The sequence below is a fragment of the Oryctolagus cuniculus genome, chromosome 20, assembly GCF_964237555.1.
Source record: "Oryctolagus cuniculus chromosome 20, mOryCun1.1, whole genome shotgun sequence".
In the NCBI taxonomy this organism is placed as follows: Eukaryota; Metazoa; Chordata; class Mammalia; order Lagomorpha; family Leporidae; genus Oryctolagus; species Oryctolagus cuniculus.
This window is the reverse complement of record NC_091451.1, coordinates 46,332,689-46,350,242: the sequence shown is the minus strand read 5'-3', so window position 1 is coordinate 46,350,242 and position 17,554 is coordinate 46,332,689. Positions and strand designations below refer to the sequence as shown.

Genomic DNA, 17,554 nt, shown 5'->3' with positions numbered 1-17,554 from the left:
AACCTTGTGTAGGCGTGGAGAAGAGCTGCATCACAGAGCGCAGTCACCCGTACCACGGAGAACCAACCCACAGCTGACAAGACTGCATTTCTCCCAGGAGGCCCCGCGGCGGCAGCTGCCGCCAAGCCCCATCCTTCCTCAGGCCTCCGAACACGGTGCTTTTTCCGCTTTTGGTCACCCTGGCGATGGAGGAAGCACTCTCCGTGCCTGCCTGAGTCTGAGTCTTAAATACAGTATTAGGAGACAATGCAAGATTTTACTGAGAAAAAGTGAATTTTTAATTATCTTGTGAATCTACTTAGAAAAACACACACAAGCAAAGTTCACAACTATAAATTTAAACCTTTTGCACTAAAAAAAAACACAAAACAACAAACACAAAACCACAGGCATGAACTGTAAACCTGTATTAATTATCGACTAGTCTTAAGGTTAATTCTTAGCAGTAATTCAGTATTTTCCTCCTTGGCAACTGTAATGTTTTAGCACCAAATGATCTCCTGCAGAGGTACTAGTAACAACGCTGGCTGCCGGTGTCAGGAGATGCTCTGCACACACCACTCCCCACACACATGGCCCACTCTCACGCCACACAGACAGGAGGCACGTGGATATGGTGTCACACGCTGACTTCCAGGGCAATGGAAATAAGACAGAGGGCACACGGGTCACACGTCTTTTAATGTAGTGCATTCGTAGAAAAAGGCAGCTTCCGCTCCCAGGCGTGCGCTCGTCCTCAGGCTTTATATCATGATTTAGAAGATGCAGACGTTATTGCCTAAATATTATTCTATACATTTCCATCAGTGTTCAGGAAAACACTTTCAACTGCTACTTAATTTACACCGTAATTACTGGGTTACAGCTTTAGCTCGTTGGCAATTTTGGAAGCAATATTTTTGAAAGCTATGGAGGTCCCTGATATCCGCTTAAACCGGACCCCGTTCAGAGACAGTCTTGGCAGCTTGCACACCTCCATTTCCCACTGCACGAGGTTCTCTGCGTGCCCATCGCCGTGGACACAGAAGAGCAAGAAGCGCTCTCTCTGCTCATAGTCGCAGCTGTTGGCGTCCAGCACTTTGCGGATCTCCCGCATCATGTCGCTGGGGTCCATGGAGCTGGTGGTCTTCATGCTCCAGGTGAAGCGCAGGGAGCGAGGTTTCGCTTCTTTGTTCTCGTCCTTTTGCTCAGCAGATACGTTGCGACTGAAATGCACAGCGGCAGGCTTATTTTTAACTGCACAGGAAAGTCACCCTGGTCCACTTTAGCTAGCTCACATCTTCAACACAGCACAGCAAGCAGCTCCACATTGTTCCTGCAGACTCACATCTGTAACCTGCTCTTTTACTAAGAAGTATTATCTATCTCTTCCCCTCCCAAATCATGACCCACACATGCAAAAATATACCTACTTAGGAATCCTTCAGCCACCTGTTCTTACTAAAATTAAGAAAGCTATTTGGAAATGAGGCCAGGTAGACAGAGCCCGGCTCTTCCGCTCAGGGAGGGAGCCACTCAAGCCTTCGGTTGTTCCATCTTGGCTGCTTGGTCTCCAAGTCTTCCTGGGAAGACCACACGCCATAGCCACCACAGATCTGGTGACGGGTAAGCAGGGACTCAACATCCATGGTTCACAGGCACCATCCCTCCAAATAGCGCCAGAGGCAGTGCACACTGCCTGCCAGCTGCACGGGGCCATTCTCTGTCACTTCCCACCCCTCATTTTCCCTTCTGTTTTGCTAAACTTGCAATTTCATAGCTTAAAATAATCTGACATTATTTTGCTTCCAAAGTAAATGTAAAAATGCAATGTTACAGGCTTGCATGTCTGCTAAGGCTACAGTGACCTGTCTGCTTCCCACGAGGGATTCACAGCATGCAAGTCAGATACTAAGTAGGTTACAAAATGAGCAAACGTCCTTCAGATGGTTTGGGGCTCCGAAGACTGAGGCAAGCACACAGCAGCAGCACTGAGAAAGGGCAGTCTGCTAGAGGGCTTTGGGAAAGAGCTGGATTCTGCCCAGGAGGGAGGAGGGGACAGGGACAATGAAGCAATGGCCTCCTGGGGGAGCTAGGAAACCGCCACAGAATTTCAATACAGTGGAGCTGAGGGTGAGTGGACTGGGGGTGTTCTGTTTTGAGCCAAGTTAGTATCATCAGCAGAGGAAGCAGCAGGAAAGTACAGGCACAGTAAGGTGCACAGACCAACGGGAGCTGGGGCGGGGAGTCACTCCACAATAGCAGCCGGCACTTACTGAGACCGGCCACAGGCAGGCCTGGTTTTACTTGATACTAAGAGGTAAGTCCTGTCATCACTTCCCTATTATGGATGTGGAAAACTGAACTGGGACAGCTGAAGCCCACTCCATGCTGGGACAGGCAGGCCTGGGTTGGGAACACTGCCTGGTGTTCACCCAACACTCGGCCATGACGTCGTCGAGCTGGGGTTGCTGAGGTGGCTTGCAGCAACCCATGCAGAGCCTAGCAAGGATGCGGCTGGTCAGGCAGTGGAGACCACTGCAAGTCTGAATTCAACAACGTCACATGATCAGAGCTGTGATTCATAGAGATATACAAAACACAGTCCTAAGCCTCTCATATCTGTGCAACAACTGCTATACATAACTGAAAAGCAAAACATTTGATTATATAATCAACCTTAAATAATCATTCGTAAATGAAAATTCTATTCAATATTTTGCTCTTACTCCTTGAGAACAGAACCATGTGAGGGGTCACTAACACATCGAGGGCTTCCTTTGACCCCCAGACCTGAGTTCAGGCTGTGGATGTTTGGGAAGGCAAGCTGGAGGCAGGCATGGCCATGCACTTAACAAACACAAGAACCCAATTCCCCAGGCTGCAATGGGGAAGGCTTTGGCAGTAGGGAGGCGCCCTCCTGTGGCTGCCAGCAGTGGCACACCCAGCTGGTCTGTACCCGCCCACCTCAACAAGGACAGCAAGGACTGTGACACACAATATTCAGATCTCAGTGTTGCCAGGGCCACAGAAATGAGGTAACATCTACAAAAGATTTCAAGTAAAAATTATTGCCCTCACCTTGAGCCCTCATATCTCCCGTTCCTCTCATATTCAGTTGGAAGCCTCAACGAATAGAGTGTAGAAGCAGAGAGAAGTGGGAAAGAGAAAAGAAATCTTACATGCTAGTACAGACATTATAAAATGAATACATCTAACATGTCTGGTCCCAGCGGGGCTTATTAAAACGCCTCCCCTCCGCCTGACTGAGCTGCCACGTCTTCTCCACGAGGACACCCACCTCACACAGGCAAGGGCGTCCCGGCAGGCTTTTCTTGGAGCGCACTCATGGTGCTGGAATGGAAGTGTTCTTGCTTTCTAACCACTCCCACAGTCTAACATGTTTTCAATGAAAAGGAAATGGGCTATCTGTTAAATTCTACATTCAGTAACATCTTCTGTCCAAGGAAAAATTGGACAGCTGGGTACTGATCATGGAGGAGTGGGTATTGTGGTGCAGTGGGGGTCAACCCACTGCTGGGGACGTGGGCATCCCATAATGGAGTGCCAATTTCAGTCCTGGCTCCAATGTTTCTGATCCGATTTTCCACTAATGTGGCTGGGAAAGCAGCAGAAGATGGCCCAAGGAGTTGGGTCCCTGCCACCCATATAGGACAGCTCGATGGAATTCCTGGCTCCTGGCTTCTACCTGGTCCAGCCCCAGCCCCAGCTGTTGTGGGCATTTATGGAATGAACCAGTGGATAAAGATCACTCTCATTTTCTCTCTTTCTCTGTCACTTTGCCTTCGAAATAAATAATGAATAAATGTTTTCTAAAAAAGATCACAGAATGGAGTTCCCAACAGGAAGCAAGCATGAAATTTTTCTAGTTTTTAACAGAATTCATGTTAACAAAACCTTGCAGTGACTCATCCATTTCTTCAAAAACCACAGCTTGGCCTTCTGTTGATGGAGAGGCACAGGCAGAACGAGGTCTTTGGTGGCAGCTTCCCGCCTTGCGCGTGCACATTCCAGACAGCAGCGTTCCTGGCGTTCTTATGGCCATCACCAAAGAGCATCAACCGAATGGGAGCTCTACCTACCACAGGGCCTGAGTGAAGACAGTGAGGCACACGGGCTCTCTGCAGTGCAGGCGAAAAGGTGGCTTTTGAATGGAATACTACTAACTTCAAATTTCCGGAAACATGAAAATATTTCTGCTACAAAGCTGCTCATATCTTAATTTCTTTAAAAAAAAAAAAAAAAAAAAAAAAAAGCCAAACTAAGTGAGGCTGTAGGTCTGAATTCCATGCTTGTTTCCAGTCTCAGGGCGTTAGCTAACACCTCTGCCATTTCAGTCTTGCTAATTCAGACTTCAATGAAAACACAATGACTAACGCAAAGGCACTTACCTCTCAGCCCGTGGCTCATCAGTAACTGCACACTAGTTACCGAGTACCTCATTCTTCAAACAGGAGCATGCCAAGTGTTATTAGTGTGAAGACAGAGTTATTTGGAATCTAAATAATTCTACCAAAGAAAGATAATGCACAGAGCATGCACAGGGCTTGTGTTGCATGGGTGCCAGAGCTCCTTTAAAATGTCTGACAGAGTTAATCTATTTCTTTCCAGTTTCTTTTCAAGGAAATAAGTACTTAGTTCTTAGCAGAAAGTTTAGTTTTTAAGGAAAAAACAGGGCCAGAAAGCCAAACCTGATGTTAATTGCAGGAGCCATTTGGGGGTGAGGATTAAAAAATAAGTGTGTATATATAAATCCTACCTTTTGATAAACCTGAATGACATGTTTCTAAAAGAAATTAAGCCAAAAAAAAAAATTAACGAAAGTGACTTGCACAAACCAAACAGAAAATCTAATCAGTTATAGACAGAAAAAACAAAAAAAAACCCACAGGGCTCCTCTTTTGGCCAATAAACAATGAACTGGTAACATGTTGAAAAATTAAATTATTGCAGATAACTAAATGAGTGTGAAACAGAAATTAAAAATTGCAGTTGTAAGAGAATGTTTAGTAATAAATACTACTGACATTGGCTATAACTGTATTTGAAGTTTTATAGATGGATATACTTTTAAGATAAAACTCAATGTCTTGTGTTAAAGACATGCTTTGCAATGTAACATTTTTCAATTTTCTTCAGAATATGAGTATCTAATGAACAAAAATCTCACCTTCCTATATAAGCATTACAAATGTCATTATAAAATATTTAACCACTAAAAGGTTCAACTTATTTTAGAAATGAGTTAAATATTCACAGAATGCTTGTACAATGATATGATATAAATCACATTTTAAGAAAAAATACAGTATTTGGATTTAAAGTATACTATTCAGAGATTTAGATCTCAATGAAAATTAAGTCACCAGGCATGGATTTTATTTTTATGTAATAAACTGAAAAGGAATGACTTGGGGTATCACAATTTTTTTTTTTTTTTTTTTTGACAGGCAGAGTGGACAGTGAGAGAGAGAGACAGAGAGAAAGGTCTTCCTTTGCCGTTGGTTCACCCTCCAAGGGCCGCCACGGCCGGCGCGCTGCGGCCGGCGCACTGCACTGATCCGATGGCAGGAGCCAGGAGCCAGGTGCTTTTCCTGGTCTCCCATGGGGTGCAGGGCCCAAGCACCTAGGCCATCCTCCACTGCACTCCCTGGCCACAGCAGAGGGCTGGCCTGGAAGAGGGGCAACCGGGACAGAATCCGGCGCCCCAACCGGGACTAGAATCCGGTGTGCCGGCGCCGCTAGGCGGAGGATTAGCCTAGTGAGCCGCGGCGCCGGCCGGGTATCACAAATTTTTAAAGAGATGTGTAAACTGTGCCAAAAAGAACCTGACAAGAGTTTTCAGGGTTTTATGCTCATGTCATCAGCTTACCTACGCAAGGGCAGGATGGGACTTGTTAACCTCTATTTATAAAACCAGTCCACTTCTGAAACTATATTCACCCATATGTATTTGTTGAATGCCTGAATGAAACAATGAAATCTGGATTTCTTCTAATCTGCGCTAACTCTGGCCCTGTTTTATATATCGGTGCAGTGGGCTAGGTCAGCGCTTGCTACTCTAGCATCCCATTTCAGAGCACCAGTCCAAGCCCAGCTGCTCTGCCCCTGATCCAGCTCCCTGCTAACACACTTGGAAAACCAGCAGAAGATGGCCCAAGTGCTTCAGACCCAGATGCAGTGTCTGGCTCCTGGCCCTGGCAGCTGTGGCCAATTTGGGAGTGAATTAGCAAATGGAAGATATTTCTCCAATTCTCTTTCAAATAGATAAACAAAAAAGACATCTTGACTACTATAGAAAACTGCCAACCACTTCATGATCAGACCACGTACACAGACAAAAAGGAACACATGAAAGTATTTTATAAATAAGCACTACATGATATACAAGGTGGTATCATTTGAACATTTATTTGAAAATGATTAAAATGTCTTTACTATATACTTTCCTTTCCCAGGGTTACTAGCTAAAACCTCCATGACCACCTGTCTTAGCTGTTTCTCCCATGACCACTACATACCAACAGAGGGAAGACCTTGGACGAAGCTGAGGGATGGAGACCAAACCATCTGGATTCTTGCTGGAACCACACAGATCCAGCTGGGGCCCAGAGGCACTGTGTCTGGGCTGTGGTGCTACTGGGGAAAGGGTCTCCAGGCCCTCAGAGTGGGCTGGGCCTGCTGCAGGGGAGAGGCACAGTCCTCCAGAGCCAGCTGCTCTGAGGGCAGGTCTTCTGACACTAGCCTTCTTCACACCTGACCAGCTCAGCATCCCTCACAGGCAGCAGCTATGTACAGACGTCTTGGCTTTTCAGGCATTGCCACTTTAATTCTAGCAGTGATTGCTAAGGGGAGGATAGACGTTTCAATGTAGCAGCAAGGATTTTAATTCTTTTTAAGAACAAAGTGGCTAGTACTAAGGGAGAAGACAGACCTGTTTGCAAACTTTAAACAAAATCAGGGAAAAGGCTATCTTTCTGTAAAAATTTGGGGTAGAAATGGACTGGGAATTGTAAAATAATAATTGTTTTAAAAAAGATTTATTTTATTTATTTGAAAGAGTTACAGAGGGAGAGGGAGAGGGAGAGGGAGAGGGAGAGGGAGAGGGAGAGGGAGAGGGAGAGGGAGAGGGAGAGGGAGAGGGAGATCTACTGCTTTCCCAGGCATATTAGCAGGGAGTGGGATCAAAAGTGAAGCAGCTGGGACTCGAACTGGTGGCCATATAGGATGCCGGCACTGCAGGCTGGGGCTTTAACCTGCTGCGCCACAGCACCAGCCCCAAGAATTTTTTAAAAACAAGCAACCTGTTTCCAATTTCAATTCAAACACAAAATAAATGTATTTAGAAATTAGAGACCAGGAACATGCCTGCCAACAGGTCTTTGCAAAGCTCTCCATGAAGGGCACAGCGCAGCACCTTGCAGGCCTCTCTGGAGATCCACCAACCTGGCTCAGGCACTTTTTTGCTGTAGGAATCTTGAACGCATTCCTTAATCTCAGAACCTCATCTTTAGTTTCCTCTATAAAATGGGGAATCTCTACCCTACAGGGTGGACTGTGGAGATTCAATGAATCAAAGGGAGTGTATATATATGTTACTAGATCACACACATATTTGTATGTGTAAAATGAGTATATCTATGGACATGCATCTTTATCTATCTTAGCACATGGTAAGCATCTAAACAGCAGCTGATATTCTTATTAATGGCAGTCTTAAAACTATCAGAAAAGGGCACAAAGATAATCAAATCATCTCAAAGATCTGAGTGTGCAAGGTTTTATTTAAAGAACCATTATGTAACAAACTATGAGGACACAAAGCTTCCTTTTCTGAACTCACAGAAACCTGACTGCTGGCACATTCTTTCTGTGCTCAGGGCTCTGAGAGGGAAACATCTGTGACACTAAGCCGGATAGGGAGGTAAACAGCCAGGTGAGTGGTACCTGGCTCCATCTTCTACCACCCAACTTTCATAGAAAGATCTCATTTCTGAGGTAGGATCTGGGAGACAAGCAGAAAAAAAGGAATGAATTATTTGGGGGCGTGGTAGGGAAAGGCACAAGACTTTCCTTGGGTTGAACTCAGTCTCCATTTCTGGTCACTAACAGGTTCCCCAAATCTGGGAAAGCACTTTAGACCTTTTTGTTTTATGCACTCTGGAATGGGGTGTCTTAGTGAAGGGCTGAGAGTATGAGGATAGGGCCGGTGCCGGGGCTCACTAGGCTAATCCTCCGCCTGTGGTGCCGGCACACTGGGTTCTAGTGCCGGTCGGGGCGCCGGATTCTGTCCCGGTTGCCCCTCTTCCAGGCCAGCTCGTGCAGTGGAGGATGGCCCAGGCTCTTGGGCCCTGCACCCACATGGGAGACGGGGGAAGCACCTGGCTCCTGCGGTGGCCATTGGAGGGTGAACCAACGGCAAAAGGGGGACCTTTCTGTCTCTCTCTCACTGTCCACTCTGCCTGTCCAAAAAAAAAAAAAAAAAGTACAAGTATAGGCTGACCTCTGTCTCCTCTGACTTCTAGTTAATGCTAAAGTAAATGTAAAGTTACTAATTGTTGTAATACAACTTTCTGAGACCAAGAAAGAGAACAATGTTAAGATTTAAACTGGAACAAGCTCAGTTCTCTTAATGTCAATGAAGTGAGAGAGCAGGAGGTGTCCCTCTCTTTCAAAGCTGGGATGATGACCAGGACTATGTCATTTTCTTTGGTGCCTACATGGAATGCCAGCTGCTTACACCTGTATCAGACTTGGGGTGGTGCTGAACTGCAGTGAACACATGCTTGATCACAAGGGACAGTTAACAGCAGAAATCTTCCAAGTGCTAGATAACTTTCTAAGTGCTGTGAAAGGACTCTGAGCTCTGCAATTGCTCTTGTAAGGGTTTTAGTTACCAAGATATACATCAATCAGAGTAAGAGGAGCTAAGGCAGAATGAAAACCTTCCACGAAGCAGCTGCACAAACCACAAAAGACATTTCTCCTTGTTCCCAAACAACCAGCATCACCTGCACTCACCTTCTCGTGAGTTTTGAAGTTAATTTACTAAAGAGGTTCGTGGAGCCCCGGCTGCGAGTCTGGGACAACGGTGTGGCTTCGTGGGACAGGCTGGGTGAGGCGGGTGGGCCATTGTATGTTGCCGTTCGCCGCTCCCGGGGCTGGCCGTGGAAAGTGCTACGGGTGGCAGTGCCTCTTGGGAAGCGGATTCGATCCGGCGTGGCTGCACTGCTAATACTGTGAGTTGAAGCGACTGGGGTCCTCTGGTCAGGGACGGTGCTATGAGATCAAAAATACGAGGCTCTGAGATCTCCTGTTCACAAAATCATGGCACACAGAATTCACATCACTTCCCAAGGCAGAAAGTCAGGTATAACAAACCCAAATCCAAGAGGTGCTTAATAGGACTTACAAACAAAAGGAGGTGGGAAAGAGGACCAAGCAATAGCATGTAAGAGAAAGCCTCACGGAGTTCCAGTTTACGTAAGTCTTTAAGGACAAGATTAATGGAAGGGAACTCAGGACAGAACGGCCGACTCAGGCTTCTCCCCTCTGCTTCCCTCTCAAACTGCTTACATGTAGAGAACTGTGCCAATGTGAGAGAAAGAAAGGATATGGAGGTGTAAGTAAACAACAGGCAACTAAAATGTCTGGAAGCACACAAATGGCATAAAATCCCACATGCTGAAGGCAACGCAGGAGGCAGAGGGAATTTCTTTTGCCCTTTGTGGTATGCAAAGGCACAAAAACACACAGAGATGACCAAGGACAGGGACAGGATGTGCTTAATCACAATCACATAGAAGGACACCTTGGGGACGACTGTAACAAAATCTTGGACTATAAAATCCACTGCACAGAATTGAGCAGCAGTGGGTACACGGCAGTTTCACAGGAATGTGGATTTTTCTTACACAGCCTTGAAGTTATCCCCTCCACTGTCTACTGGAGTTAGCATCATCCTGGGGTGCCCACAGGCTGACATCGACATCGACTTCTGATGTCTCAGCCGGCAGGTGGAGGATGTGGCACAAACTGAGGCAGTGCTAGCTGCGTAAGCGAACACTTCTGTCAGGCTGGGAGGGGTTTGGGTTCAGGCAGAGGCAGAAACAACAGTATGACGGAGTAATGGTGAAAAAAGAGGAAACTGCTATTCAAAGCACACACCTTCCTTCCCAAACAATCTCAGCTTTGTGAAAGAACAAAAATCTCTTATCTTGTTTCGGGGATTTTTGGTCTATCTGATAACCTAGAGCTGGCTTTTTTTCAAACAGTAATTTTAAAAGTTTATTAACTTAAAGAGTAAGTGTTATGTGTGAATTATCTATGTGAGAGTAACAGCACCCTCTGAGTTTGCTACAGGCAAAACAGCAATTCCCTTTAATCTTGACGGACACAGTCTAAGATGTTCAGAACCTGATACACTACGTTTTCTCCTATGCACACATATCAGTGATAAGATTTCATTTATAAATCAGGCAAATTAAGAAATTTAACAATAATATAGAAAAATATACTGTAATAGAAGTTGCTTAAAACTTAAGAATTGGGGCCAGCATCATGGCACTGGTGGTTCAGCTGGTTGTGACACCCACATCTTAGTTTCAGTCCCAGTTACTGTCCTTCTGATCCAGCTTCCTAACACACCAGGGGAGACTGCAGAAGATGGTCCAAATACTTGGGCCCATACCCACCCATGCAGGAGACCAGAGTTCCTGGCTCCTGGCTTCAGCCTGGTCCAGACCTGGCCACTGTGGCCATCTGGGAAGTGAACCAGTGGATGGAAGATCCCTTTCTGTCTCTCCCTTTCTACTTTCAAATAGATAAATACATATTAAAAAAGTAAAATAAATGAAAATTTATGAATTATTTCTAGAATCTTCCATTTAGTATTTCTGGACTATGGTTGACACTAGGTAGCTGAAATTGTCCAAAGCAAAACCTTGGATGAGAGGGGACAACTGGAGATAAGCATATTGTGCTGTCAATCTTTCTGAAAACACACTGACATATCATATCCTGTGTTGCTTTTTTTTTTTTTTTTTTTTTTTTTGACAGGCAGAGTTAGACATTGAGAGAGAGAAAGAGACAGAGAAAGTTCTTTTCTGTTGGTTCACCCCCCAAATGGCTGCTACGGCCGATGCACTGCATCGATCTGGAGCCAGGTGCTTCCTCCTGGTCTCCCATGTGGGTACAGGGCCCATCCTCCACTGCCCTCCCGGGCCAGAGCAGAGAGCTGGACTGGAAGAGGAGCAACTGGGACAGTGCCCCAACTGGGACTAGAACCTGGGGTGCCAGCACCGCAGGCAGAGGATTAGCCAAGTGAGCCGCGGCACCGGCCATGTTCTTTTAACAACAGTTTCAAACTTTGCTACTCATAGGACATCTATTCCTTTATAAAGGACAGCCAAAATTCCTAAAGAATCAAAGCTCCTTCTTTCAAGATGGGAAAATTCTTCAGAGCAAATTAGCTGTTTACAGACCCTACAGTGGTTGAAGGCTGCAGTTCACCTGCACAGACAGTTAAGGGCCAAAGCCACCCTGGAGGTCTCACTATGACCACTTCTACTCAACTCCAGTTCAGTCATAACATCTGCAGGATCCCAAGGGACAGTTTCTTTCCACTAGGGACAACAGAATTTTAGAATTTCCTCAACTCCCACTTACAGACCCCCTGTGACATCTGTGACACAGACCCTGGTGTCAATGTCTAGGAGCTCTTCAGTCGGCCCTCTCTCTCTGTCCACCTCTGCCATCAGAATCTGGTATAGGGCTTTGTTCCTCATCTTTATCATCTCCCTGACTTCATCCTCTACCTCCAATCTATCCACCAAATAGCTGTGAACTCCTCACAACACAAACATGGCCTGTCACTTATCTGCTCATACCCTTTTGCAGCAGTGAGTCAAACTCCTCATCTTCAGGTACCTGCGGTCTGCACCCTGCCACACTGCCAGGCTCCACCTTCTGTTGCTTCCTCTTGGAACCTGACTCTGGCTCTCCTGATCAGCACTAGTCAATGAACTTCTCCAGGAGCTTCCTCTCAGCCTGGAGAGCAGGCACCTATCCATGCACTCTGGAGGTCATTTCCTCCATGAAGTTTCCTCTGATGTGCTGCTCCTTTAGCGTCTGTAGTCATGTGTGCCACACTGGATCACAATGACTCTTTCCTACTGGGGCTCCCTGGAAGAATGGCCCATAATCTTGTCAGGGTGTCCCGTGGGGTCAGACGGAGCCCCAGGCAAAGCAGGTACTCAATATATGCTCTTCTTAAGGAGACTAGTTAGTCCAACAACAAGCTACTAGAATTCTGACATTCCTAACATGAGGGAGACAGGTCTTTAAAATGAACTGGTCAAAAAGGGCTGCTTACATTAGAAAAAAGTTTATTTTCATTTATTTGAAAGGTAGAGAGCGAAAGAATGCTTCCATCTGCTGAGTTACTCCCCAAATGCCAACAGCCAGGGATGGGACAGGCTGATGCCAGTAGCCTAGAACTCTATGTGGGTCTCCCACATGGGTAGCAGGTGCCCAGGCAATGGAGCCATCATCTACTGCTTCCTGGATGATAGAGCAGGAAAGCAGATTGGAAGTAGTTAGGACTCAAACCAGCACTCCCTATATAGGATGCAGGCATTCCAAGTGGTGGCTTAACCTGCTGCACCAACACCCACACCTGTCTTTGCACTTTTATTTGAGAATTTTTCCCTCTGCTTCGGGAGAGTGGCTCGATATAATCAGAGAATAACTGGAAACAAATGCCTTATATAATAAATAATTAGAAAGATCTCATTTTCCCCTATTTAAATGAAGGGCAGTGAATGAGAGATCAATCAACTGATCGATGATCTATTCCCTGGTTCACTCCTCAAATGCCTGCAACAGCCTGGGCTGCACCAGGCCAAACCCCGGGGGCTCAGAACTCAATCTGGGTCTCTGAAGTGTGTGTCAAGGACACGAGTACTTGAGCCATAAGCTGCTGCCTCCCAGAGTGCACACATTAGCAGGAAGTTGGAATCAGAAGTAGAGCCAGAAGTCAAACCCAGGTACTCTGATATGGTACGTAGAAAATCAAGGCAGCATCCTAACTGTTATACTAAAAACAAAAAACAAACAAAAAACAACAATCCCAGTCTCATTTTATTAAAAATATAAGAAAAACTTATTTATTCATTTATTTGGAAGGCAGAGAGAAAGAGATCTTCCATCCATTGGTTCCCAAATGTCTGCAACAACTAGGGGCTGGGCCAGGCCAGCGAGCAGTCTGGGATTCAATACACATATTCCACAGGGGTAGCAAACACTCGAGCCATTACGTGTTGCCATCCAGGGTGTACATTAGCAGGAAGCTGGCTCAGAAGCAGAGCTGAGACACAAATCCAGGGATTTTGATATAGGATGTGGTCATCCCGAAGGGGGAGACTAACTGCTGCACCAAATATCCACTCTTTTAAAGATGCCCTTTTTATGTCAGTGTGTTTGGACAGGTTTTCTGTCACCTCCAGCAGAGAATCCTGACTCAGGTATTTAAACAAATGCCTGGTTGTTCCTTGTATGTGTGTACAAAGAGACATATTTATATAAAAATTATAATTTTATAACACATTATATATAAACACAATTATTTTCTGTGCTGTTTTACCTATTCAGGACAGGTCAAGGTCAACATAGTTAATATGCTCAAGTGTTGACATTTTCTAGCCCAAACTGGGAAATGAGATCAATGGATATACCAAGAATAGCAGGGGGAAGGGAGGCAAGAGTTGATTGTTCTTCCCTGGAGAATACTAGTTCCAAAAGCCATGGGGGGAGGGGAGGTTCAACTCAGTGCAGAGCAGCAGCTATGCCATCTACCCAGGAGACATGCACAGGCAAGACCTACAGGTATGTGAGCTGTTGGACCTGGCCTCATTACAGCTGGAGTCCTCAGAAAGACTGCCAAGTTGACATTTCCATTATAAACTGCTAAGTTTTATGATGGACCAATCTTAAAGGTGATTAAATCAATCATTTCTTTAGAAATGTAGTTCATGTCATTCCATATCCTCCATTAAACGAGCAACAAAACAGATCTGTGCTTTTGGCTCCTATGGTAGGACAACTGTCCTGACATAGAAACAGTAACTCAGTAAACGTCTTCTGAATTTTAAGTTCATAGACTCAAACTCACAAAAATTCTATTTACAACAGCTCCAAAAACACAACAAGCTACATTTTCAAAAGCTGGTTGCTGTGGAAGTTTGAACAATATTTATTTTTCCAGAAAAGTGTTAACAATTATGATTACAGTCACAATCTAGTATACAACATTCTATGTAAGCAGAACAGTAGCTGTATTACATTTTTAGTAGTTCTGGGTCCAAGGAAGCACCGTGTCTTAAATCTTACAGAAATAACAGTATTTTTTGTAAAATTCAAGTTGCAAGAAGTTGAATTCCTATTAATCTTCTCAACTGTTTTGTTTTATACGTTTACATTTTTCTTAAAAAAAAAAAAAAAAAAAAAAAGCCTCTAATCCACTTGGGGTAAAGGACAGGTGGTCTGAATCAGTCTGATAGGATGTTTTGGCTCATATCAGAATATTCTGACATGAAAAGTTTTAGTTGCTGACTAAAAGCATATTCAGGGGCTGGTGTTGTTGCGTAGTGGGATAAGTCTCTGCCTGCGGTGCCAGCATCCCACATGGGCACCGATTCGTGTTCCAGCTGCTCCTCACCTGATCTAGCTCTCTGCTATGGCCCGTGAAAGCAGAAGATGGCCCAAGTTTTTGGGTCTCTCACACATGGGTACTTGAGCCATCACACCTGCTGCCTCTCAGGTGTGCATTAGCAGGAAGCTGGATCAAAAGTGAAGGTGGGACTAGAACCCCGGCATTCCAATATGGGATTCAGGCATCCCAAGCAGCATCCTAACTGTTACACCAAATGCTTGCTTCTAGCTTTATTTTGCAAATAGTGAAGCTCATAAAATAAAAAGAAAGATTGGACCAGTGAAGGATCAACAAATGGGCTTGTGCTGTGGTGCAATGAGTTAAAGCCAAGGCCTACAGCGCTGGCATCCCATATGGGAACCAGCTTGAATCTCTGTTGCTCCAATTCAAATTCAATGACCTGCTAACACACCTGGTTAAGCAGGGCAAGATGGTCCAAGTGCTTGGGCCACTGCACCCCTGTGGCAGATCCAAAGAAACTCCTGGCTCCCGGCTTCAGCCTGACGCAGCCCCAGTTTTGTCAATGAGGAGTGAACCAGCAAATGGAGAATCTCTCTGTCTCTCTTCTCTCTTTCAAATAAATAAATAAATAAACTCTTCAAAAAGTCAACAAGTAAAATTCTCAAAAGGAAAAACCTATGTAAAAAAAATCAATTACGGTGGCCAGTGCTATCGAACAGCATATAGCCACTGCCTGCAGTGCTGGCATCCCATAGAGGCACCATTTGGAGTCCCAGCTGCTCCACTTCCGATCCTGCTCTCTGCTATGGCCTGGGAATGCAGGGGAAGATGGCTCAAGTCCCTGGCCCCTGCACCCGCATGGTAGACCTGGGGGAAGCTCCTGGCTCCTGGCTTTAGATTGGCCCAGCTCTCATTGCTGAGGCCATTTGGGAAGTGAACCAGTGGATAGAAGACCTCTCTCTCTCTCTGCCTTTCAAATAAATATAATTTTTTTTTTTAAATAAATTAGACTGCCTGGGGTAAGGTTAAAAAAAAAATCTCTCTGGGGGCCAGCACCACTGGGGGCCAGTGCTGTGGTGCAGCGGGTTAAAGCCCTGGCCTGAAGCACTGGCATCCCATATGGGTGCCGGTTCTAGTCCGGGCTATTCCGATCCAGCTCTCAGCTATTGCCTAAGAAAGCAGTAGAACCCAAGTGGGAGACCTGGAGGAAGCTCCTGGCTTTGGATCGGCACAGCACAGCTCTGGCCATTGCAGCCATCTGCGGAGTGAACCAGCTGATGGAGGACCTCTCTAACTCTTTCCAAAAAAAAAAAAAAAAAAAAAAAAAAAAAAACAAAAACAAAAACAAAAAACCTGGTGAAACTCATCTTCAAAAGCATTTGCTAAAACTGAACATACCTTCATGATAAAAATTCTCAATAAATTAGGCACAGAAGGAACACATCTCAACATAGTAAAAGCTAAATATGACATACCACAGCCAACATCATGCTGAGGAAAAGTCGAAAGTGGAGATGCTTCCTCTGAGATATGGAACAAGATAAGGATGCCCACCTTCAACATCAACACTCCTTTTCAATACAGTACTGAAGTCTCGGCTAGAGCTACTAGGCAAGAGAAAGAAATAGGATGGGGCCAGCACTGTGATGCAGCAGGTTAACGCCCTGGCCTGACGCACTGGCATCCCATATGGGTGCCGGTTCAAGTCCCAGCTGCTCCACTTCTGATCCAGCTCTCTGCTGTGGCCTGGGAAAGCAGTGGAAGATGGCCCAAGTTCTTGGACCCCTGCACCCACATGGGAGACCTGGAAGAAGCTCCTGGCTTCGGATTGGCGCAGTACTAGCTGTTGCGGCCAACTTGGGAGTGAACCATCGGATGGAAGACCTCTCTCTCTCTGCCTCTCCTCTGTGTAACTCTGACTTTCAAATAAATAAATAAATCTTAAAAAAAAATGACAATTAAGACACCCCATCCCCAAACATCATCCTATATTCAAAAGCTTAAGACACTGGTTAAGTCTTCATATAGCTTTTATCAGCCATGACTGTTCTCAGGTTGAAGTTCTCAATAAACACATCCAGAAGAAAGAAGTCCAACATACTTAAGTTCACCTAGGAATGAAATTCAGTGTGGTTGTTTCAGAAGTTAACAGGTGCAGGTATCTTGTTGCTTACTAGTACTTTAAATCAGTGAAGGTGTAAGATGAATATGTGGGAGAGGAGAGGAAAAAGCAACAATCTGCCTAAGAAGCTGTCTGTGCAGAGACAGAGACTTGTGCATCTAAAGGAAAACTCAAAATTCCTGTACCAGCCAGGGCCAGGCCAGGGCGAGGTAAGGAGTTTGGAAGTCAATCCAGGTCTCCCAAGGGGTTGGCAGGGACCCAAGTACTTAAGCCATCAGTTGTTGCCGCTACTAGAGCCTATTAGCAAGAAGCCAGAAATGGAGTGCAGCACTTCAGCACGGATGCAGGCATCCCAGGGCGTCTGTTTGCTCAACACTGGCTACACAGATTTTCAATTCATTTGTTAGAAAGAAAATGAGAATCCAGGCTCTACTGAAACCATGGGCCCTGTCTCCTAGGGTTTGGTGCTGGGGCTTTGATTTGTTAAAGGCAGCACCTTCAAAAGCTAAGTATCTCAGTGATCAGTGCTGAGAAGTAACGAGGCCCAGGCCTCAGGCTACTGAAGAGTCAGTCCCCAGTGAAGATGTTTGTAGGGGAACGCAGAAAGGAAGAGCCTCCAATGAAATTGAAGAAGCCTTGAAACTACTTCCACAGGGTGAGCTGAATAACGTAGGAAAGGTCAATGAGCAGAGAATGGGCATGCACACAAGCCCTGCTGAGGGCACAAAGATAAACAGAGTGGGGACAAATGAAAAATGGTG

The 17,554-nt window shown here is 45.4% G+C and overlaps 1 protein-coding gene across 12 annotated transcripts in view; it reads right to left on the bottom strand.

The window, feature by feature from the left end:
- Positions 1 to 254: 254 nt before the first annotated feature.
- The window catches only part of MARK3 (microtubule affinity regulating kinase 3), a 106,601-nt gene continuing 89,301 nt past the window's right edge, over positions 255 to 17,554 (bottom strand). For 4 of the 12 annotated variants that reach the window (XM_002721712.5, XM_008248641.4, XM_017337734.3 and 1 more), the window contains 4 exons: positions 9,022 to 9,279; positions 4,760 to 4,786; positions 3,061 to 3,105; positions 255 to 1,205 (listed from right to left, as the gene is read on the bottom strand). In XM_002721712.5, the coding sequence (XP_002721758.1) occupies positions 860 to 1,205; positions 3,061 to 3,105; positions 4,760 to 4,786; positions 9,022 to 9,279 (676 nt within the window). In that variant the 3' untranslated portion in view covers positions 255 to 859. Of the gene's footprint in view, positions 1,206 to 3,060; positions 3,106 to 4,759; positions 4,787 to 7,849; positions 8,006 to 9,021; positions 9,280 to 9,914; positions 10,077 to 17,554 lie in introns of those variants that run through there. The other 8 variants (XM_002721714.5, XM_017337735.3, XM_070065439.1 and 5 more) reach the window with 5 other exon arrangements.